Source organism: Chelonia mydas, chromosome 25 (assembly GCF_015237465.2).
Source record: "Chelonia mydas isolate rCheMyd1 chromosome 25, rCheMyd1.pri.v2, whole genome shotgun sequence".
NCBI lineage: Eukaryota > Metazoa > Chordata > Testudines > Cheloniidae > Chelonia > Chelonia mydas.
The window spans coordinates 3,454,214-3,477,622 of NC_057858.1; the positions used below are offsets into that span (position 1 = coordinate 3,454,214).

Genomic DNA, 23,409 nt, shown 5'->3' on the forward strand with positions numbered 1-23,409 from the left:
ATCAACCCCCAGTTTCTGGCCCAGATCCTCTCAAGGATTGAACTCATAACCCTGGTTTAGCAGGCCAGTGCTCAAACCACTGAGCTATCCCTCCCCCTATGAAATAGGCCTTCATGTCTAATCTTTGTAAGTAAACAAAATTCCATCGATTTTGGCTCTATCATCAATTTCTCCTCCTAATGGAACCAACTCCCAGGGCCCCGTTTGGGTCGCAAGGGTAAGAGGAGTGAACACCCCCGTGCCCATTGGATTCTGAGAACTGGGACCACTTGCTTTCAAAGGCCCCCGTGATTTTTACTCCTTCACCTTCTGCCTCAGCTCTACAGAGTCCTCCTTCTTCGGTAAGAGACTCCTTCACCAATGGATTAATTGCAAGGCAGCTGCTTAGCTGACTGGCTGGCTTTGGGCACTTCCTCGCACAAGTTCGTTTCCGCATTTGTACCATCAGTTGTTCTCTTGCCAAACCTCACCGGATCCAGCCAATTTTTGGGCCCAACCCCAAACTCCAGGGGACTAGTAACGCCTGACACAGCTGACACCACAACGTACCAACGATTCCACTGGCGAAATAGGGAGCCGCGCAGCTGCTCCCACCACAACTAAATCTGGGCCCCACCGCAACCTCGCTCTGCTTCCTCTAGGGCCTGTCAGATGCCCCGCTGTGACCCAGGGTCTGTCAGGGGCCTGGCTTTCCCGGGTGCGCAGAGAGCAGCTGTTCTCTGTTTTGATGGAGCAATTTGGGGTGTTGAGCAAAACAACAACAACAGGTTGCAGGTTTTACTTTCCCCTGTCAAATCGGCGCAGCGAGCTAGGCCAGGCTCCTGGTGAGAGGGGTAACATCGCCCTCGCCGAGCGCCGGGGGGGGGGGGCTCAGGAAAGCACAGGGAGCTCCTGAGCCGGGTGCCAGGGCCGCGCTGCTAACAACACCCGGCTCGTTCCGCCTCCAAGCGCTTCCCCAAGCGGCTCAGTGTCACTGCCCCCCTTTAACGGGTGGGGAAACTGAGGCACGGAGCGGGCCAGCGGCCGAGAGACCCGAGGCGGCGCTCGCTCTGCAAGCAATCACAGCCCGCCGCCGCCGCCGCAACCCCAGCGATCCAGGCGGCTCGGCGCGGCCCCGGGGCGGGGCGAGCCTGGCCCGGCCCCTCCCCGCCGCCCTCCCGATTGGCCCCGGCCGCCGGCAGAGCCCTGCCCCGGGCGCTTGGCCCCGGCCGCTCCGTGGCTGGCAGGCGGGGGGCTCGGCGGAGCGGGGCGGGCGCCGGGCCGTAAAACCCCCGCGCCGGGCGCTCCGCCGCCAGCCGGCTCCCTGGCCCCCGCCCCCGCCCCCGCTCCCGCCCTTGGATGCAGCTGCGGGGAGCCGCTGCGCGCCCCGCCTCGGGAGCCCCGCCATGGCCGAGCCCCCGCCGCCGCTCTCCGGCCCGGCCCGGCTCAGCTACTCCCTGGGGCACTTCCTGAACGACCTGTGCGCCTCCATGTGGTTCACCTACCTGCTGGTCTATTTCCACGCCGTGCTGGGCTACAGCAGCACCCACGCGGGGACCCTGCTGCTCGTGGGCCAGGTGGCCGACGGGGTCTGCACGCCGCTGGTGGGCTACGAGTCCGACCGCTCGGCCGGCTGCGGCCGCTACGGCCGGCGGAAATCCTGGCACCTCGTGGGTAAGGCTCTGCCCCGGCCGGGCTGGGGGGTCCTGCGCCCTGGGGACAGGGGGGCTGGGCTAAGCGGGCGCGGGTCTGTGAGCCCCCTTCCGAGGCAGCCCTTGCACCGGGGCTGGAGAAGAGCCGTGTGGCCCCCCCATCTCAAAGCGATTTGGGGAGGCCCCCCACCCGCTTTGCAGGTGATGGGGGGACCCCCCAGGCGAGCCTGTGGCTGAGCGGAGGCGAGAAGGAAGGCGAAGCCGTGTCCCTGCGCTGCTCCCACCGGCCGGACTGGCCGCCCCCAGTGTCACAGCAGCTCCCCGGCTGTCTCCGTTCCCTGGCCGCTGCGCTGCTGCCCAGCCCGGCCCTGCCCAGTACGGGCCCCCCGACGTCCCCTCTGAGCATCCTTCCAGGGCTTTGGGTACAGGAGAGCTCCCAGAGGCCGGGGCCCTCCCTGCTGTGCTGGGAGGCTGAAGTTCTCTCCTCTCTGGAGAAAGGTCAGGTGAGGCCTTCCAGGACTCCAGGAGCAAACTGACCCTAAAGCCCCTTCCCAGCCACCAGCGGGGGGAACCGACCAAAGGGAATTGCAGGATGCCTCTCATCCCCCGCAGATGCCTGGGCTATACAGGAGGCCAGAGCAGATGATCGCAGGAGTCCCCCTCCCTGGGTTCCCAGCTCCCCACTCCCTGCTGGGGACACAGCAGCCGCCTGGACTCTGGGTGTGGATCTCCCTGCCACAGGTGAAAAGCCCTGGGCGGCTCCCCCCACTCCCAGCTGGGAGCACGGAGGCGAGAAACCCTGGGTGGCAGCTGCAAGCCCTGGCTCTCGGTCCCCCACACTGCACCTCTGCAGTCTGTGGAAGCGCTCCTGGCTAAGGACCCCAAATCATTGCACGGGGACTCCAAAGCACCCTGGACACTGACAGGTACAACCTGTCAGCAGGGATCGCTCTCCCACCAGGGACATGCAGCCACTTCTGGGGTGGAACGTGGCAGCTGTTAAGCAGAGCGCAGAAAAGCTCCCTGTCAGCTTGGGACAGTGCATGATTAGCCATTGAAATGGCTCGGGGCAATGGAGGGCCTGATCCTGCAGAGCTTTGCTCCTGGGAGTAGGGCTCATCTGCACAGGTGGCCACGTAAAGGGGTTGGGAGCCTGTCTGCATGAGGAGCTGGGGGATAATAACTCCTGCTGGGAGACCACTGGGGTGCCTGGGTTAATGATGTCTGGGCTAATCAAAGCTGCTGGAGTTTGTGTATGAATAAGTAACAGTACAAGCTTGGTTTGAATTGTCACAGACTCTGTATCCTGGGGCTGGCACAGTTATGAGCCATGCCGATGATGGTGCACCATAGGTGTGAGAGTAACAGCCGTGTTGGTCTGTATTTGCAAAAAGAAAAGGAGGACTTGTGGCACCTTAGAGACTAACCAATGTATTTGAGCATGAGCTTTCGCAGGTGTGCTGGCCTGGGAAATACCGCTGGGGCGGCTCCCCTGGTTCGAATGGCTCTATGCCTGGTGTGATGTGTACTGCTCTGAACCTGGCATGAGTCTACCATAGCTCCCACCCAGGGCACTGAGTCCTCAGGCTCACATTTAAGTCTGAGGCTATGGGTTCAATCCCCTGTGACAACCAGGGTGACAGTCTGCTCTTCTCAGAGGCTACATCTGCACTACGAAGATAAGTCGATCCACTTTAGGTTGACTTGCAGCCGCCGGTGGCTGATGCAGCACCAACAGGAGGGTAGCGTGGATGCTTCCTTAGCCAGGAGCGCTTCCACAGACTGCAGAGGGGCAGCGTGGGGGACCGAGAGCCAGGGCTCACAGCTCGGCACTGCAAGCCAGCTGCCACCCAGGGTTTCTCGCCTCTGTGCTCCCAGCTGGGAGTGGGGGGCAGCCGCCCAGGGCTTTTCACCTGTGGCAGGGAGATCCACACCCAGAGTCCAGTCGGCAGCTGTGTCCCCAGCAGGGAGTGGGGAGCTGGGAACCCAGGGGAGGAGCAGGGCTTCCAGCGGGGAGGGGGTAGCCCAGGGTGGCAGTCCAAGCTGGGAGCCTGGGTGGCAGCCCAGTTTGGAGTGGAGACCAGGCCGTAACCCAGCTTGAGAGATCCAGGAGCCAGCTTTCTTGTCAATTTCATGGCTCCAGTGGACCAGTGACATTGACAAGAATGACAGCGGACAGCCTTCGCCCTCACTACACTGACATAAGCCCTACGCCTTTCGTTGAGCTGGTTTTATTATGCCCGCATAGAAGGGGAGCTACATCAGCGGGAGGAGAATTTCAGTGTGTGCACCTCCACTGTTTTGTTGACAAAACTGTGCCGTGTAGGCCAGGTTGAACCTTCTGCTACATGTGGCCCAGGTGTCTTCTCCTCTTGGGGTATGTCCACACTTCAAACAGTACAGCTGCAGCTCTTCAGTATAGACACCACCTAAGCCGAGGGGATGGGTTCTCCCATCGGCGTAGGTAATCCACCTCCCCTGGAGGCGGTGCTGTCTATATCAGGGGTCAAGTCTGTCTAGCTGTGGTTCTCAGGGACTTTTTCACACCCCTGAGAGCTCTGGCCATACTGATGCAAGTTCCTAGTGTGGAGCAGGCCTTGGAGGGGATGTGATTAAATGCATAGTCTACCACTGACCCCTGCTACTCCTGGAGGCGCTGCCCTGGAGCCTTCTCAAATGGGCACAGGGTAGACTCCAGCGATTCAGGCTCCTGGGGTGGTTGTTAAGATGAAGAAATGGGCACCTAGTACGTCTGAGAGAGAACACCGCAGTCCCTCCCCTCTGATGACAGGGCAGTAATGGTTATGAACCAGCCCCTCTCCTGCTGTGAATGCAGAACCCCGGAGCTGCTGGGGAGAAGCGCTGAGTTAACCCTTGGGACACATCTTCCTCCTCGATTCCCAGCTTCATCGCTGCAGGGTGGCAGGGTACAGACAGGTAGATACTTATGAAGAGAGATGTAGTCAGGCGGGCCCCAGAGACTTGGCTTGGAAGGGCATGTCCCCTGACGCTCCTCTTGGGATGCTAGTCAGACTCCAGCCTGAGCATCTCATGGAACCTTTGCAGCCGCCCAGTGTAAGCAAAGGCCTCTCCCCGTTTTAGTGGGTGAACTTTTTAGACGCACGGGGGGGAAGAGATTCACTCAAGAGCTCGTGGCAAAGCCAGAAATAGATTCCAGGAGCCAGACTCCTCCTGTGCTGTTAGAAGAAGGTTACAAAGAGCCACGTGATGTGGAGGAATTAAGACGCCATGGTTGCACCGTCTAGTTCGTAAGTTGCCTACTCTGTTCTGTACGTTCGGCTGGCACTTGGCTGGCCCCGATCCCGTGAGAGCCAGGGGTGTGATCTGGGTCCCCTGCTCAGTGGGTGTAGAGGACACGTGGCCCTTTGCCAGGCTGGGCTGTCAGGTGGAAGCTGCTTTCTCCTTGTCTCATCTCTTGTACTTTCATCACCGTCATATCTGAGCTCCTCACACCCACAGCACCACTGTGAAACCAGGCACCGCTATCTTTCCCCCCGCACCCCGTTGTACAGGGGGGCACCGAGCAGATACGTCTACGCTGTACGCTGAGGCTGGGCTCTGACTCCGGTTTGAGCCCAAGCCCCCACCTCCATCCACACAAATCATTCTGACTCGGGTCAGCAAACACACAGGATCTGGGTCCTAGGACCTTGCTGGGGAGGGGTCAGAGTCCTGCTGAGAATCAGGTCCAAGCCCTGTCATTTTGTAGTGTGGACGCAGCTCAAGCCGCAGACCTGAACCAGCAGATCTGTGCAGTGTGCATGTGTTATCACAGCCGTGAGACCCGGGTCCTACAATGGTAAACCCAGGTTGACAATGCAGTGTGGACTCTTACGCACGGGCTTGGAAACAGCAAGTCCACAAGCCTGGGTCCCACACGCCCTGGTTTACAACGCAGTGTAAACGCACCCCTAGTGACTTGCCCACAGTTACCCAGTGAGCCTGTGGCGGAGAAAAGAATCAAACCCAAATTACTGGAGGCCAAGGCTGATGCACTCACTGGTGGGCCACCCTTCCCCTGCTCACACCACAGCACCAGCTAGCAGGAGAGCTGGGAAACGGGACAGCATGTAGGCTGAGCCCAGGAGTCCACAGTGACCACTTTCTCTCCATAACCTGCCTGGCGAGCAGCCACTCTCTGCCTTTGGCCCTAGAGCCTTGAATGGTGACCAGCCGTTGCACGCCAGTTCCCTGGCTGGCTGCCTAGGGCACATCCTGCCCTCCATTCATGCACAGGTCTCCCGCTGATCTGAGGGCAGTGCATAGCCAGGGGCTGGTCCCTTTGAGTGGGGGGCCCTTGTTTCCTAGGCTGCTGGAAGAGGAGTCCCGCCCCCCCCTTCTCCCCCACACAGCATTTGCACCTCTCCTGGGACGCTGTCACAGCTCCAGCTTCCAGGCATCTAGAAGTGTCCCTCAAGGAGCATCTGGGACATTCCCTGCCGGTGGCTCCTTTGTTCTGAAAGGCCAGAGCTAGAGCAGGTGGGCGCGAATGATGCCCATGCAGAGGGAGCCTGTCCCTGCTCTGGACTGGGCGCGCTGTTGTCTTTACTGGCAGCTCTCGGGGAGGCTGTCAGGCTCACCTCCCCAGACTCGGATGTGGGACTAGCATCCCAAGCGGAGCATCAGGGGACATGCCCTTCCAAGCCATATTTGGGGTTGGGAAGGAATTTTCCTTCATGGCAGATTGGAAGAGGCCCTGGGGTTTTTTTGCCTTCCTCTGTAGTGTGGGGCACAGGTCACTTGCTGGAGGATTCTCTGCACCTTGAAGTCTTTAAACCATGATTTGAGGATTTCAATAGCTCGGACATAGGTGAGAGGTTTATCGCGGAGTGGGTGGGTGAGATTCTGTGGCCTGCGTTGTGCAGGAGATCAGACTAGATGATTAGAATGGTCCCTTCTGACCTTAATGTCTATGAGTCTATAATGGCTGCTGCCAGCTAACCCTGAGACACGGTCTTCCCCCTGCAGTTGGGATTCATAATGGGCAGTGTGGGCCAGGGTTAGTGCCCCAGACTGAGACTCCAAAGAGCAGATTTTGCCCCTGGCTCTGCCACTGACCTGCTGGGTGACCTTGGGCAAGTCCTTTCCCTTCTAGCTGCCTCAGTTTCCCCTCCCACACATTGTTAGTCTGGTCTGTTTAGCGTGCGAGCTCTTTGGGGCCGGGACTGTCTTTCTTTGTGCTTGTGCAGCGCCCCACCCAAGGGGGCTGTGATCTGCGTTGGTGTTGCTGTCACACCCCCAATGATCCAACCGCTGATAATCTGGCTCTAGAACTGGGCAGTGTGGAAACTGGCCTCCCCCAGAATACCTGAGGCTCTGCAGCCTGATTCAAAGCCCAGTGTGAGGACTCCCATGGACTTGGTGGGTTTTGGATCAGCCCCTGGAAGAGGTAGGGGGAGGTGACGGTGCAACCAAACCTCCCTGGCTATTGTTAACGGAGAATTTGACCACTGCTAGCACTTGCAGCTAATCCATGGGCCCCTCCATATGTAGCATCTGGCTACTAGCATGGAGCAGAACTGGGGGCTTGGGCCCTGTCATCTCAATTGCCCCCAAACATGGTTTAGGTTTGGGCCCATCTCTAAATGAAACCCTTGTGGGTTGCAAACAGCCCTCAGCCCCAGACTGATGAAATCTTCTGAGAGCTCTTTTATCTCAAGATGACAGGAACCTCTTTCATCTTGTGCAAAGCCGTTATTCACATGAACCTGTCGTGGGGACACGATGGGGACCAGAGCTTCCTGGGGCTTCTGGCTTGAGCTGCAGGAGTCCAGGAGCTGCAGAGGGCCCAGATGAAAAGCACAGCGGGTCTGAATCCTTTCTTGCCATTGCAGCTCTACCCCAGCTCTGGGGGCACGTCCTGACCTGCCTTCAGACAGAACCCCCATTGATGTCCACACTCGAGGGCAGAGTATGGCCCCAGTCTTGGTCTTTGAGTTCAGGCTTTTGATCCCCAGGCTGGAATAAGGGGACGTTTTCAAGCTAGTGCAGAGCTGATCATGTCCCAAGATTAGTGCGTTTGATGTGGGCTGTCGTGAAAGGCGTGTCAAAATCCACTCAAAGCTTGTGGGTCCTGTCATGAGGCCAACTTCCTACCAATTCCACAAAGACTGATCTCTTTGTGCTCCGGGATGGACAGCCGAGGCACGTAGCTTGGAGCTGATCACAGATGAGTAAATGTATTGGGGACAGAGGCTTAGGCCAGGAAATCTGCCCATTGGCAGTGATGGTTGCAGGGAAAAATGTGTCCCGACCATGTTAGGAGGTTGTGGATAGCGCCAGCTGCACTGTTGCTCAAATTGCTGCTGAATCTGTTGTTGGCAACAGGTAACTTGTTCAAAGCGGACCAGGCCTGCAAGGAGCGATGGAAGAACAGGTCTAGCGTGGCACTAAATATGGGGCTGTAATATTGGTTGCAAAATACGAGTGACTCCCTCCCCTTCCCCCCCCCCCCCTGCAAGTGGGTTCCTCTTCCAGTTAATGAGTCGGTTCTGCAGGGAAGCTGTGCCCCCTGTTGTGATGGGGGACTAGGTGGTGCCAGGGAGGAGAGAGGAGCTCGTTGTTGAAGCGTTGAACTGGGACTCGTGAGATTTGGGTGGATTCCCGGGCTCTACCCCCCCACTTCCTGAGTCATTTTGTCCTTGCTGAGCCTCAGTTCCCCATTTTACAGAGGGTAGGGGAGAGGCGGGGGGGGAGCATTACCTTTGTCTTGGGGCTCATGTATGTGAGAGTTGAGCTGGTTTAATTTAAGGGGAAATTAACCCCCCATCCCCAGTGTGGATGCCCTGGCTCTGGTGTAAGAGGCTAAAGGAAAATATCTCTGAGTTGATTGGGAACAGGATTATGTTAAAGTGAAACAAGCTCCCCTTGAGCTGAAGAGCATTCCCCCGGGGCTGGGGGTGGGCATGCGCCACGCTGACTTGGCGTGTGCCAACTCTACGGTGTTTCAGCAGCACAGCTGGGCGCTGCAGCTCGGCCTCTGTAGTGTAGACGTGCTACAGTGGCAGAAGGGGAGTTCGATGCTGTAGTCGATCCACCCCCTCGAGGCAGCAGCTAGGCCGACACCAGGTCTTCGTTCAGCTTAACTACATCTCTCGGGTGGAATTTTCACACCCCTGAGCATCTTAGTTGGATTGACCTAAGTTTCAGGTATAGACCAAGGTCTAAGGGTTTGTCTACACGTGGCATTAATCAGGAATGGCTAATCTGCTTTCCATTCCTATCCTGCCTTAATCTGGATTAGTTTTCATGTGGACAAGCCCTGAATGGGTTCAGCTTCACACTGGTAGCCTGAACTGGTGCCACTTTCCTGTTTAGACAAGGCCTGAGATTGTTGGGCCTGCAGGGCAGGGACTCGCGCCAAGGGTCTGCAGCGCCTGGTGCGACAGGGGCCTTATCGGGGGGAAGGCCTCTAGGCAGTACAGTAAGCCCCTGCACAGAGAGAACAGGCTGCGGGAGGTCAGGCAGATGGACTGAGGCTTGGTCTGCACGGTGAGGGTAGGTTGGCTTAATCACGCCGCTCAGGGATGGGAAATGTTTCCCGTCCTGTGCGATGTCACGACTTCAGCCCCAAGTGGTCACCGCTGGGTGGACGGAAGAATTCCAGCTACCACCGCTGGGGGAAACCCCTTCCGCAGGCGCACCCCAGAGGGGAAGATCTCTGCCTTCTCCGCACAGCTCTGGAGACAGATTAGAAAACACTGTCTTGTTAGGAGACCATTTGACAGCTGAAGGAGCTGGGGAGAGCTGGGGTTTCCTCGGCCGGTTTGCTGACCAGTTTGCGCCAGCTGCGGTGCCCGTGAGCAACCAGGAGCCCCAACGTACAACGGGGGCCCTTTTGGCGTCTCTGGCTGTGAGAACCTGGGCTGGTTTCCGTGGCAGGGCAGGGGCGGCTCTGCGCGCTCCGGGACGCGTGTTAGGCAGCAGGCCACGCGTGAAGGGCAGTGGGCCAGCAGACGCGATGCTAGTGACTTGAAGCTGGGGGCACTTTTGGCTCTGATGCGTTTGCTGACTGAGAGGCTGGCGGGGGGAACGGGAGCTGCAGGGAGCGTCTCTGGTTTCGCTCTGACTCTGCCTGGAATTGGTTTCTGGCCCCACTGAGCTTTTTAGGAAATGGAAACCACTGGCCGGTGTGGAGAAAGCCGCTGGGCAGAACGGTGACTCTGGTGCCCGGTGCTGGGCTGGGACGCGGGGGAGCCGGCTTGCAGACGTGCTGCGAGGTTCCTAGGCCTGCTGAGCCGTCGGCACCTTTGATGTGCTGATCTTGGGCCCCAGCGAATGCGCGAGGGCACGGCTTGTGCTGCCTGCTGGCTTCCCTCTTCTTGGCATGGTCGTTTTCCTCCAGCCAAGGGATGGAGGCATCCGCCTGCTCCAGCAGCTGACGGAAATGGCCCGTTAGCCACTCTGGGCTGTCTCTCCTGGCCAGCCCTTGCTCGCCTTTTGCCGTCTCCTGGGGACGGCGTGTGTGCCCTTGTCCCTCCCAGCGCTGGCTTCTTGACAGTAGCAAAGCCTGCTCTGGGGGGATGGGCTGGGGCATGCAGAGAGGGGGGGCGTAGGCAGGGCATGGGGGCTGGGTGGGGAGACCAGCCCTCAACTACCACCAGATGCTGAGGGGTCAGACCCCAAACTCTGTGGGCTTCTCTGGCCAGTAAAGGCCACAGACCTGCCTGAGGGGGTGGGGGGGCATTCTCCAAAATCCCCTCTAGTGCAGTGCCTGTGAACGGGCTCGTGGAGGGGCTGCAGCCAGCGCCCTGTGGGGGCAGGGGCACTAATCAGCCAGTGGGTCTGTTCCGCGGAGATCGTTCAGCTGACGCGTGGTGCTAGAAATGGCGAAGCCCTGAGCAATCCGTGGGCTCAGGTGCACAGAGAGCAGCCGTCGGGGCTAAGCACCGTTCTCGCCTCACTAGGCCCAAGTGGTGCCGCGTCGGTTCCCCCTGGCGTGACCCATGGCGCTGGGGTACCGGCGCTTGCTTGGATTGGAGCCGGGTGGCTGGTGGGGCTGCGTTGGGTTGTAGACAGGCCCTCCTGGACCCTTTTCCCCTGCCCCTGGCTCTGCCAACTCCTCTAGGTTTGGAGAATCCCCCTGAGCCCTCACTGGCCCAGGCAGCGTTGCAAGGGCAGGACGCTGCTCTAGGGCTGCCCAGCTCGCCAAGGGCAGAGTCCAGCTCTCCCCGGCCATGGGGCTGGCTCCTCAGTCGTCACGGCAAGTGAGCCAGCAGCTGTCTCTGGCCGAGATCTGTGCAAAGGGGGCCCTTGTTCTGGCACCGGCGGCTCACCGTGCCTGCGCCCTAAGGAGCACGGTCCAGTGACTAGCTCAGGGCCCAGCCTCACGTCTCCTGGGTCCTACACAGACTGGCTAACTCTGGGGCTGGGCATGGCTCTGTCTTCATGTCTTTCACACACACAGACACCCCCCGCAGGGACGAATGGCATAACAATGGGCTGACAATGAACCTTCCTGGTGTCTCTGGGCCGGACAGCATCCCGGTGCAGATCTGGCCGGCAGTGCTGACTGCTGGTCCCGGCTGCTAAGTGTCTGTAATCCAGCTAGGAGCTTGGCTCTAGCAGAAGGCCGGGTGGGCACCCCCAAGGCAGCCTGGCTGGAGACCGGAGCCCCACCAGAGTAAGCTTGGGAGTCCCCGGGGAGAGGGACTTGCTGACTGCCCCGGCAGAGGGCTGCCAGCTCCGAGTACCCACGGAGTAGGAGCAGGAAGACGAGAGGCGAGGAGCAGGAAGACGAGTAGATCCCGCTGTGAGAGGCGGCCACATCTGCTGTGCCCCTTGGGCTCTGAGCTGCCATGCGGTGCCCAAGAACCTCGGGACTGGTGTGTGTCCCTCCCCTGCTCCTGGCCTCCCGTCCAGCCGGGCCCAGCGCTAACTCCTGTCTCTTGTCTCCCCAGGGACTGTCTGCGTCCTGCTGTCCTTCCCCTTCATATTCAACCCCTGCCTGGGCTGCACGGAGGCCACGCCCCAGTGGGCCGCGCTCATCTACTACATCCCCTTCGTAGTCCTCTTCCAGTTTGGCTGGGCGGCCACCCAGATCTCCCACCTGTCGCTCATCCCCGAGCTGGTGACCACCGACCATGAGAAAGTGGAGCTCACAGCGTTCAGGTGAGAGGGTGGCGCGCCCTGTAGGCAGCCACGGGTGCTGGCGGGCCTCGAACTGGGCGCTTTGTGCTGTCGTCACCGGCTGCTTCTCCTGCAGCTAAAGGAGCAGCACCATCAGCTGTGAGCCAGTAGTGGGCTGTTATCCCCACTTAGCGTGGGTGATTTTCCGACCGCCCCCTCTGTTACCAGCACTGCTCGAATAGCGTCGTGGGGAGCGTGTCTGAACTCTGTGACTGAGCGTCACCCCTGCCTGGCAGCAGCCAGAGCAGATGGCGCACACACATGCCCCTGCTCCGAGGTAGCAGTGCAGCGAAGGCTGGGACCCGATGCTTCCAGGGTGGAGGTTTGGGTCCTGGAGCCTCCCTCGCAGAGCTGCCTGCTGGGACCCAAGATCTCCGCAGGCAGCTGTGCCGTGTGAATGGCCCGGCTGGGGGTCACTCGCCTGCATGCTGCAGTGTGAACTGTGCACCTGCCTGGCCACATGGGGAGCAGGGCAGCTGCTACCTCTCTGTACACACCCCACCCCTGGCACGCGCACCCCTCCTCTCCTGAGGCCGGATCATGCTGCTCACTGGGACTGTGAGAGCCCCCCATGCGCTCATCTTCTGAGTGAGACCCAGGGCTGTGTCCGGCTCTGAAGGGCGCTTGGGAGCACCGGGGACCAAGCACGGCGGGAGGAGGTGCAGCTGCATCCGAGGAGACGCCGGCTAATTCTGCCCGTGGGATGCTGAGGTGCCGGGCTGTGTGGCTTCCTGCCCATCACTCCGTGCCTTGCCCAGCTCCCAGTACCTGGGCAGGGTCACGCCCATGGAGATGGGTGCAGGGGGGCCCCGCCAAGCTGCTGGACCCCGCTGGGCTGAAAGCCGTTTCATGCACACCGCTCCCTGCCCCCTTCGGACTCCCCTACGGGGCTGGCCCGGCTTCCTCTCAGCCCTATGGCTGCTGCTCGTGCCCAGTCCCCTCTGGGGCTGAGAGGGTTAATTTCTCCTGCAGGGCTTGTCTGTTAAAGCCCAGCAGTCCCCAGGTCTGGCTGGTCCTGAGCCCAAGCCTGTCAATCATTCTTTAAATTGCTCCCCCCTTGCGAGTGTCCTGCCGGCCTCCCCGCCCCCAACAGCTGTGAGCCCGACCTCGCTGTGGCTCTTCTCCTCAGCCCCCCAGCTTTGGGTCAGGCCTGTAGAGAGTGACCCATGCTCGGAGCTGCCCGAGCTCTGAACCCCCCCAGCACCCTGAAAGCTGCCTGGCTCCAAGCCGGGGTGCATCAGATCTCAGTGGGCATGAGAACCGGTGTCTTGGGAGCACTCGGGCTCTGCCCCCTTCCTGCCCGCCCCACAGCAGCTCCTGGGGCTCAGGGTGTGACAGGGCACCAGCCGCTCCATGGCAGGAGGGGTGGCCAGTGATACCCCAGGTTTGGGAGCTGCAGACAGATGACTTCTTCCCTCCCTCCCCAGTTCTGTCCCTGGTTCAGTGTCCAGGCAGTGGTGCCCTCTCCTCGTCTGGCTCAGGAACATGAGGGCCCAGCTGCTACCTGGCATTACCTGCCTCCAGGAGAGCTGGACAGGCCTTGTCCTGCGCTGCAGCCTCCCGACATTGCCAGGCGAGGGGCAGGGCCTGGGGAGGCTACGTGCCACTTCTAGCTGTCTCCATGGCCCCCGCTCCCAGCAAGCCCCTTGGCGTAGATAAGCCCCTGAGTGCCTGCACAAACCCTTATCCAGAGGGCGTCCGCAGCGCCGGGCACGTTGTAAACACACGCACACACCCCGGGCTGGCAGCTGCAGGAGGGGATGTGCAGGACTGGGGGACGGATGGCTCTGTTTCAAACACCGAAGCACCTGTCACCCCACGGCCTGGCTAGAGGGGCTGGTGAAGGATCGGAGCTGCCCAGGAACGTGGGGATGGTTGGGTCTGGGGTCCTGGCTGTGATTCTAGCTGGAGGGGTGGGGGGCTGCCCCTGGCCGTATTCAGCAAGAAGTCAGTCGCTCACGTCACCCACTGGCGACTGGCTCTGCGGGTAAACAGGGCCCAGGGCTGCCCCCCACAAAGCCCTGGAGCGGAGGAAACGGCCCCATGGCTTGGCAGGTGGAGCATTACGGGCCCGCTCCGGCCTGCGCGGTGCTGAGTCAGCAGGTGAGGAAGCGTCTCTTATCAGCAGGCGAGTGGCAAACGGCCCAGTTATCTGTCGTCAGCGGGCAGAAGTCCCCTCCGCTCTGTGTCTGCACCCGGCAGATAACTCACCACAGGAAGGATGTGGAGCCATGCTAGGGCTGCGGGAGGCCTCACTGTCTCTGTGAGAAGCTGCCGTCTGTCAAACCGTCTGCCCCGTACAGCCCCCAGGATCACCTGTTAAACCACAGGCACCGGGGCGGGGCTGGGAGGTCCTGTGGGGGAGAGGAGAGACTGGGCTCTAAAAGGGGGTTGGGACCGCGGCTGCTGGACACGGACCCTGTGGGGGGTCTAGCTCCCGGCAGGCCCTGCCCAGTGTCATCACTGTGGTCTACGTCCCAGGAGCGCCTCCACCTGGTCTGAAGAAGAGTCTCCAGGTGTCCGAGGACTCTGTTCTCCCTACAGCATAATCCCAACTGCCCCGGCCAGTCTGGCTCCCTCCAGCAGGGGGCAGCATTGCTTGTCTGTGCAAATTCACCCCCACGGGTGTGTTCACACTCACCAGTTCTCTTTCTTCACCCCCCCCCCCCCCCACACACACACACACCAGGGCGGGTTTGTGCTGTGAACATGCCTGACGCTGGCTGTGCAATGTAGGGGGGATGTGACCGGCACAGGTGCCAGATCTTGTCCTGCACCAACATGCGGTGTTTTCCCCTCCCTCTCGCAACCCTCTCGTGCACCCGGGCGCCCCGGCTGGGAGCGCCCCGTGACGCGCTGATCCTCTCCTCCAGGTACGCCTTCACCGTCGCGGCCAACATCACCGTGTACGGCATGGCCTGGCTCCTCCTGCACTTCCAGCTCGGACTCTCGGGGCCAGTGGAGCACCTGGGCAAGTCTGACATCAGTGTCTTCCGGGTGAGTGCGGCAGAGCTGGGATGGGGGGCCTGGGCTCCTGCAGCGGGTGGGGGGTTGGTTGAGATTGATGTTTCCTGCTTCTCCACTGCATGGACGGGGAGAGGTGGGGAGCCTTGTGAATTGCACGTACCCCACGTGTTCTGGATGTTAAATGTGGGGTGTGAAGGCTGGGAGACGGCGTGAGGCAGCGCAGGGCTTATGGGGCAGTTGTGGGTCTCTCGGCAGAGACTGGGATCAGACTGGCCTTCCCTTCTCCAAGTGCCCCCGATCCGCTCGGAAGGGGCTGGAGAGGATTAAGCCGTGCACGACTGGCTGGCGCCCCGTCTCCCTGGCTCCCTGAGGATTTGCTGAGTCTCCTTCCTGTCCCATCAGAACCTGTCCCTGATCGTGGTGGCAGTGGGCGCTGTGTTCTCGCTCCTGTTCCACCTGGGCACCAAGGAGCGGCACAACCCTCAGGCCAGGCTGCTCGAGCCCGAGGAGCACACGCCGCTGCTGAAGAAGGGGCACAAAAGCCCCCCACGCCCACTACTGCTGTGGAAACACTGGCTGCGGGAGCCTGCCTTCTATCAGGTACAGGGTATGCCCGGTGAGGGGAGCTGGGGCAGGGCAGTCCGATGAGGGGGACAGGTGTGTGGGGAGCGGGGGGCCTCCCAAGATGTGGGCATTGCTGGGTGGCAGGCCTGGCAGCTGGATCTCAGTATCCACAGGACAGGTACGGCGCGGACAGGCGCCTGATGCCCCCAGCCATACACCCTCTCTGACCCCTGCCTTGGCAGTGCCCTGCTGGGGGGGAGGCCAGTCTCCAGGCTTGGCCTCCCCAGTCATGCCAGTGGTGTTGGTGGCTTTTGCCATGGCCACACCCCACCCCCCCGGGACACAGGAGCCCCCAACTGGCTACTGAGCCCTGGCCCCTGCATTGTCCCTGCAGCTCAGCACCTGGTGCTGGGTCAGGAGCGTCCTGTCCTGGGTGTGACAGGCTGCCCGCCCCTCCAGGACTTGCCGGGGAGCGCGGGAGTGTGGCCAGCAGCTGTCTGCTGCTGCGACTCTCTGGGGCTTTGCACAGCTGTGTGGCACCCTGGGCATATTGCTGGGCCTGGACTGTCGCCCGCTGGGGCTGGGGGGAAGCAAAGCTTTGGGTGGCTCAACAGCACCCCCTCAGGCCAAGGCAGGAGGAGCGGTGCCGAGGGGGAGGGGTGCTGGGGGGTTCCATGAGCAGCACAGGTGACCCGAGGGCAGAGAGACGCCCCACTTGGGACGCTCAGACCTACCCACATGTCACTGCGCCCAGCTGGCCCTATGCCCAGCCAGCCAGGCCTCTGGGCACCCCAGCGAGGCAGGTGATGACTCTAGATTAAAAGGGGCTCATTACTGGGGGAGGGACACTTGGGGGGGTAGGAGAGGCCCCTCCCCTTTGGTACAGGAACCTCTGTCTTCTGCCCCACAGCTTTCTACACGGGCCTGCGGGACTGGCCTGTGCTAGCCCCCTGGGCACTTTGGCTCTGCGTCCTGTGGCTGCGATGTCCCATCTCTTCCCCAGGCGGGTGGAGGACCAGGGCCATGAGCCTCGGGGTCTCCGTTCCTTCCAGCACAGAGCACTCTGAGCTGGGCTGGAGGGCAGGGGGGTGGCTGGCGTAACTGGCTGGTGTGTCTCCCGCTAGGTGGCGATGCTGTACATGGCCACGCGGCTGATTGTCAACCTGTCCCAGACCTACATCGCCATGTACCTCACCAACTCGCTGATGCTGCCCAAGGTGAGTGAGCAGCAGGGGGTGCCAGTGGGCAGGTCCTGCCCAGCTCTGGGCGTGCCACACTGGGGGTCACTTCACACCGGGCACCAACTCGACCGGGACAATCCTGTGACGCCCATGGGGGGATCCCTGTGTCGCTGGAGGGGAGTGGGTTATGTGTGGGGAACACCCTGTGTGGCTGGTGGAAGGCAAAATAGAGCAGGGGGTCCCAGCAGTTGGGGGGGGGGGGGGAACGGGACACAGACCCTTGGGACGTCTGTGAGCCAAGCACTCTGCTCTGTGTCTCTCCTCCCCAGAAATTCATCGCCACCATCCCCCTGGTGATGTACATCAGCGGCTTCCTCTCCTCCTTCCTCATGAAGCCCATCAACAGGTGGATCGGCCGAAACGTGAGTAGCTTGGGGAGATGGGGGGCAGCGTCCCACTGTAACCGCACACATCTGGGCCTGCGGGGAGATGCCCATTGGCAGGAGTGACCCTAGGAGGTGAACGCACCATGCAGGGTGGGGGTGATGTGCCCAGGGTACAATCCAGACGGAGTCACTCTGACACCCCTGCCCTCCACGCTGGGGGACCGTTTACACGGCTTTGCTGCTGTAGACTCCAGCATGCGAGTCCCTCCCAGCCATGTCTGTGTGCTGCAGCTGGCCATGCCCTGGCTCTCCCCAGCCTGGGTTATATCACAGGGTGATCATAACATGCTCCCAGCACTAGCTTTCCCACCAGCAATGCGTGTCCGGTGCCGCCCAGCCTTCTCCTGGACAATACAAGCTTATCTAAAGCCTGCCATTTTATGAACAGAAACAATATCCCATAACTTCCCCCCCAATGGAGTTTCCCAGCCACGTCAGTTCAGACACACTCGATTAGATAAATCAACACACCCAGTTTATTAACTACAGTGAGATTTTCAGTGAGTACAAGCCATGGGGCAGAAAAGTCAGAAATGGTTACAAGGAAAACAAAGCCAAAGTGCAGCTGGTGCCTCACTTACCAAACTAGGCTAAACGCCAGGCAGTGTCTTTCTCACTACGTGCTCTCAACAGCCTTCCTGGCCAGACTCCTTGGGCCAGGAGCCCATCTTCTGTTCTCTGGCTGCTTCCTTTGCTCCTTCTGGTGCAGCGAATCGATGGGCAGAGAGCGCGAAGGGCAGGGAGGCTGTGGGGGGCTTGTCCCTCATTTGATAGACTCAGGCCCCACCTTGGAAAACGTTTCCAGCTGAGATTCAGGAGACAGAGTCCACAGGAAAGGCTGGTAGCGGCCTGAACTGGTGTAACCCCTGCCCAGAGGCAGGATTTGCTGTGTCTACACCGTCCAAGCCAGGTGGTTATCCAGCCTCCTCTCGAAACCTCCAGTGAAGGATCTTCCACAAGTCCCGAGGCAGGTCTGGTCCACTGTCCTACTGTTCTTACTGAGAGAGACTCTAAATCTGCCGTCGTTTGAACCCACTGCCTCTTGTCCTGCCATCTGTGGCAAGAGAGAACATTTCTCCATCTTTCTTATGGCAGCCTTTAAAGTATTTGAAGACTGCTACCATGTTCCCCCTCAATTTCCTCTTTTCCAAACTAACATACCCCCTCCCTTCAGCCTTTGCTTCTATGGCTGCCTTCCACCCCTTTGATCATCCTTGTCGCTCACCGCTGGATCCTTTCCAGTTTCTCTACATCCTTCCTACACATGATCCTATGTGGAGTCCTGGGTTTAATGAGTGTTTTTTCCCCCCACCCCTTTCTCTCCCTGCCCTTCGCCTCCGAGCAGCTGACCTACTTCATGGGGTTACTCATTATCCTGGCCTTCGCCTCCTGGGTGGCCCTGGACATCCAGCTGGGAGCAGAGGTTTATGGAGCAGCTGTGCTGCTCGGGGCTGGCTCGGCCACCATCTTGGTCACATCCCTCTCCATGACGGCTGACCTCATTGGGAGCAACACGGTAGGTTCCTACGGGGGCAAGTGATGGGCCGGGCGCAGCTGCTGCCCAGCTAGTGCCCCTGGGGGTAGAGCACTGGGTACCACCACCCCTTTGCCATGCCCTGCAGGGAACGGCTAATCCAGGCTTGGAAAGGCGCTCTGGTGCCCTTGCGGGTCACTGAACAGGGCTGCCTTTCTTCTGCACAACGTGGTCCGGCACGGGCGCCGCAGGCTCTCTGGGCTTGTGGGGCAGTCGCCCTGCCTGGGTGTTGGAAGTGGCTTTAGAGCGCCTGTGGGTCTGTTTCAGAATGGGGTGCTGGCGCTGGTACCAGACAGGGATTAACTTCTGCTGCAGGAACGAGTTTGCCCACAAGAGGGCACATGGCTCCCTGATTCTGTACATGGCTGAGCCGAGCTGCGCCCGCCCTGAGCTGGGTGAGAGAGGACTAGGGGGTCCCAGTGTACGTCTGCAGGGGGCCCGAGCCAGGGCAGCTGCGGGAGATGCCAGAGGAGGCAGACGTGGGTGTGGAATGAGGCTGATGCTGTTGGTTTCCCTGCAGCACAGCGGAGCCTTCGTCTACGGGGCCATGAGCTTCACGGACAAAGTGGCCAACGGGGTGGTGGTGATGGCCATCCAGAACCTGCATCCGTGCCCGTAAGTGTCATGGCTGGCCTGGGGCTGCTGGAGAAGACCCCTGCGGCAGGCACCTCTGTTCCCCTCTAGGCAACAAGCCAGTCACCCAGTCCGGAGTATCTACCAGCCCTTCCCCTCACCCCATGGGAGAACCCGAGACCTTCCAACTCCCAGCACAGTCCCCTGCTGCTTGAGCTGAAGAGTAGCTGCCCTGGCTGCCAGCCGTAGTAGGCCAACCAGCGGGGGGATGCGGTACACTCTGGCGGTGCCTTACCACTGCACTGTGCCATTCCCAGAGCCAGCACGTGCCCCTTCCCTGCTCCACTGGGGGCAGTTGCCATCCTGCCTTCCACCTGCAGTGACTGCTCTGTGCCGTCCCAGACTTCAGCGGCTCTGTCCCCTCTCCAGTGCGTGCGTGGGGCTGGGGGGGCCGGGCTGGGGGAGCTGGAGCCTCACTTGTCCCTTTGCCTTCAGCACCCAGCTCTGCTGCGCCGGCTGCGTTGAGTTCTACCACTGGGTGATGGTGGTAGTCACCGGGGGCATCGCTGTGGTCGCCACTGTGTGTCTGTGCTGCATTATGATCTGGCCGATCCGGGTCCGATTCCGTGAGTCCTGTATCCGGGAGGGGGGCTAGCAGGGGCTGCAGTGAAATCTCTGCACAGGAGGGGCTGGTTTGTGAGGGAGGGCGTCTGTCTTCAGATCCTGCTGGCTGTGGGGGGCATTTTCCGCTACCCCGGTCCCAGCAGGTGGTGGTGTAGAAAAGCTGGCTGTGGGGAAGCTCACAGCTGCTCCAGTTCCAGCCACTTCCACCAGGAGGCACTGTAGGGGAGCCAGATAACAGCATTTAAATGAGCTAGAAAACCCGCTCTCCCCATCTCTAGCTATTGCACCTGCCCTTTCCCTGGGGTTCTCTCTCGCAGGCATCGTGCTGGGTGACTGGCCGTTCTCCAAGCAGCCCTAGAGCTCACTCCCCATCCCGTCTCCAGGAGACCCAGCTGACCCTGGGGTGGGGCTGTGTGTGCAAGATCCTCTGACATGGTGACTTACACCGAACCACTGGGGGGTAAAATGAAGAGGCTTAAGCTGAGCTGGGGGGCCAGGCCTGTTAGCAGATGCTCCCCCCACCCCATGCCCCTCCCCCACCCCACTGACTCAGTGGCAGCTCTGCTGAGGGGAAGCATCTGCAATGTCCTGGAGGGCTGGGGGCTCTAATAATGACTATGGGGCACCGGTAAGGTGATTTTGGGGGGCACTGCAGCTCCTTCACTGAACACTGGGGGTGCTGCGCAGCCTCTGCTCCTGCTGCTCTCTGAGGTCTGGTCTACACTACAGACCCCCCAGCCCCGAGTGGGGTAGTTATACTGACCTGACCTCCGTGTAGACAGCGCTGTCCATGGGAGAGCTGCTACCGCCCCTTCGTCAACGTGCTGCAGCAGCATGGCGCTTTCAGCGTAGACGTGCCCTCGCTCATGGGAAGCTGGTGCCTCTTGGCCAAGACCTGGTGGGAGGCAGCGGGGGCTAGTGGTCAGAGCACAGGGCTGGGCATCAGGTGGCTGTGTTCAGTGCTGGATGGTTCAGTTGGTGTGTAGCTGGCCTTGCCTAGGTGCTCTCCAGCAGGGCTGGCAGATGCGGGCTGAGACCTTTCAAAGCTGCCCAAAGGATTTGTGCACCCAGCTGCTCTGAGGATGAGCAGGGAATGAGGGTACAGTTCTTGTAACAGCTTAGACCGCCACAGGCCCAGAGTGCTTCATGCTTCTCTGCAGGGAGGGTGTCTGGGGCAGGAGAAAACACGGCCTCCTGTTAGTCATAGCCCAGGGGCCCCCTGGGTTAAGATGGACACTAGCGGGCAGGGCCACGGGATGCAGACTGGGGTCTTGTCAGTCAGCTGCTTTGTGCTTTTCTGGCCCGTGTCCCACGCCTGGAGGGGGCACCTCAGGGCCTGGGGACCTGTTAACCCAAAGGCCAACTGCGGCTGCTTCTCTCTCTGCTGCAGATGACGTCTCGGTGCTGCCGCTGGCTGGGGCGGTGCCGGACGAGGCTGGCAGCGCAGAGGAAAGGAGCCGAAGCAGCACGGTCAACTGAGCTGGGCCCTCGCACCTGGAACCAGGACTGCGCCACTTGCACTTTCCACCTGGGATGCTCCGAAGGAAGGGACCCGGGGCAGGGCCGGTGCTGAGGTCGTGCAGCACGTCGGCCTGTTCCTTTGCATCTCCCTCACGCCACTTTGCACAGACTCTCCTTCCCCCGTCACTGTGTAACATCACCCCCTGCTGGCAGCAGGGGCAAATCCCATGTCTTTGCACGTGTCTAACCCTAGGACTTGCCGGGCGGCGGCACGAATTGGATCCACCCCATGCACTGTGGGAAGGGGGCACTAAAGAAAACCTGTACGTTTTTAACACGTGTTGTGCAATCTGTGTCTGTGAAATAACACTTTTTTTTTAAATGAGGACCATCCTGAGTAAAGAGACAACATTTTGAAGGACAGCAGCGCTGTGTGCGGGGGATTCCGATCTGCCTCACCACTGGCAACTCTCCTGCAAACTGCATTTCCAACTGGGGGCGGGGAACTGCCCCTCCTTCACCCCTTAGAAATTCTGCTGATTGGCCTCTGCACAGGGGATCTGGCTTCAGCATCACAGCAAAGTCAGCACTTGTGAGATTTAAAGTCCCAGCTCCTGGAGTCAGGTGACTAATGGGCATTTTGGCTTTGATTTTGTTTGAAGCAAGTTTCCAGCTCTTGTGGCTGCAGAGAGGTGTGAAACCCTTAAGGCTCTGCCCCCAGAAGGGGAACCCATACAGTGCTACTCGGGCTAAAAATCACAACTCTTTAATCTCAGGATTTGGGGGTGGCTGCTTGTGGTTTTTGTCTTTAACACTTGGGCCCACAGCGCCAGCCTGTCCCTGGCCTCCTCTCCCCCACCCCCTTCCCAGGGCGCTGCTCATGTGCCTTCTCCCAAGCGGCTGCCTCCTTTAGTGGCGGCTGCCCCTCCCAGCTGTGCGGCTGCTGTCTGACTTGGTCTCTGTGCCGCTGGGTGACAGGTTCCCCAGCCCTGGGCTGGGATCTCATGAGGCCGGGGGTGCATGAGGCCGGGGGTTAATGCCAGGCTGGCCAAAGTGCGGGGTGCAGGAGTGCAGAGGAGCATTAAGTGGTGGGACAGTCCCACTGCTCCAGACCTCCACCTCCCAGGGGCTTTGGCTGCCAGTAGGGGGGAAGAACCAGACGAGCTGCTCCCAGCCTCACTCCAAAGGCAGGTGGCTGGAGTGCCTCTGGGGAGGGACAGGACTGTGGCTGGCAGGGGAGGGACAGGACTGTGGCTGGCAGGGCCTGGCCCTGCACTGCCCCTCCTGGGGGCATGGGGGGCAGGTGGGAGATGGTACCCTGGGGGCGTGGAGGAGGGGGAGATGGTACTTGCTGCTTTCTCAGCCCAGCAGGCCGGTTGGGCAAGATTCCATGGCTGCTAGACCCAGACAGCAGCTCTCCTCATTGTGTGTGTGCAGCACCTGGCGCAGTGGGGCCTGCTCCAGGCACTACCCCAATGCAAGCCCATAGCAGGGGAAATAGAGGCCGGGGGGGGGGCAGGGCATGGTCCCCACTGGGGTGACCAGCTGGAAGCAGCTTAGCACCCATCCGCACTGAGCTCACAGGGCATTGGGGCTGCCTAGAGCCAGTCAGTTAGCTCAAGCCTGTGCTATTTGTGGTGTACACACCAGCCTGCCCGTGCGGGGCTGTGTCCTGCTCTTTCATTTCATCCCATCCCCCAGGCTCTTCCACGGCTCGCTGCTCTCCAGGCTGCCCCAGGGGCTCTGAGCTTCATTTTGCAGCGTCTCCCCCTCCTCTTTCAGTGGATAAACCAGCAGCTGGTTTCCCAGTAGCCCTAAAATCGCATGAGGAACTGCACACGGCTGAGTAAATGGAGTGCGGAGAGAAACCTCAGCCGAGCATCTGCCTTGAACTCCCAGCCCGGAGCCCTAATTGCATGGCCAGGCTCTGCTTCCTGCGAGCTGGAAGGGGACGTGCCCTCGCCCAGCTGCCTCCTTGCAGGGCTGCTCCCAGTCACCCATAGTCTGTTCTGAAAGACCCTGTCCTAGGCCACCTCCGTCTGCATCACCCAGCAGCCAGGGCTGGGACTGGGCCAGGACCCCACGCCGGCACAGGGATGAGGCTGGACAGTGGGGCTGTGGCCCCCACAAGAGTCTGAGCCCCGCTTGCTGAGCTGGACAGGTGGGTGCTCCCTGCTGGCACCTCGTCCACGGGGGCGCACTGCCACTTCCTGCTGCCCTCTGAGGCCCAGAACTGGGAGGGGAAGGAGGCTCTCTGGACTCTCGGGGGGGTTGAAGCA

General features: G+C 60.6%; 2 protein-coding genes across 2 annotated transcripts in view; one reads left to right on the forward strand and one right to left on the reverse strand.

Moving 5' to 3' along the window:
• Nucleotides 1–23,409, reverse strand: part of NFIC (nuclear factor I C) — a 361,746-nt gene that overhangs the window by 22,849 nt on the left and 315,488 nt on the right. The gene's annotated exons all lie outside the window — the stretch shown is intronic.
• On the forward strand, nucleotides 1,219–21,465 carry MFSD12 (major facilitator superfamily domain containing 12). The gene is made up of 10 exons (XM_037885481.2): nucleotides 1,219–1,653; nucleotides 11,552–11,762; nucleotides 14,654–14,777; nucleotides 15,150–15,347; nucleotides 16,436–16,528; nucleotides 16,822–16,914; nucleotides 18,284–18,454; nucleotides 18,993–19,087; nucleotides 19,541–19,671; nucleotides 21,060–21,465. The coding sequence occupies exons 1-10, from the start codon at nucleotides 1,386–1,388 to the stop codon at nucleotides 21,146–21,148; spliced, it is 1,473 nt and encodes a 490-aa protein (XP_037741409.1). The 5' UTR covers nucleotides 1,219–1,385; the 3' UTR covers nucleotides 21,149–21,465.

Bases quoted from the DNA above. Each gene is read 5' to 3' on its own strand.
- MFSD12 (XM_037885481.2), top strand. From the start codon at position 1,386: ATGGCCGAGCCCCCGCCGCCGCTCTCCGGCCCGGCCCGGCTCAGCTAC. The intron at 16,529-16,821 runs GTGAGTGAGCAG...TCTCCTCCCCAG, and splicing joins ACTCGCTGATGCTGCCCAAG to AAATTCATCGCCACCATCCC. The intron at 18,455-18,992 runs GTAGGTTCCTAC...GTTTCCCTGCAG, and splicing joins ACCTCATTGGGAGCAACACG to CACAGCGGAGCCTTCGTCTA.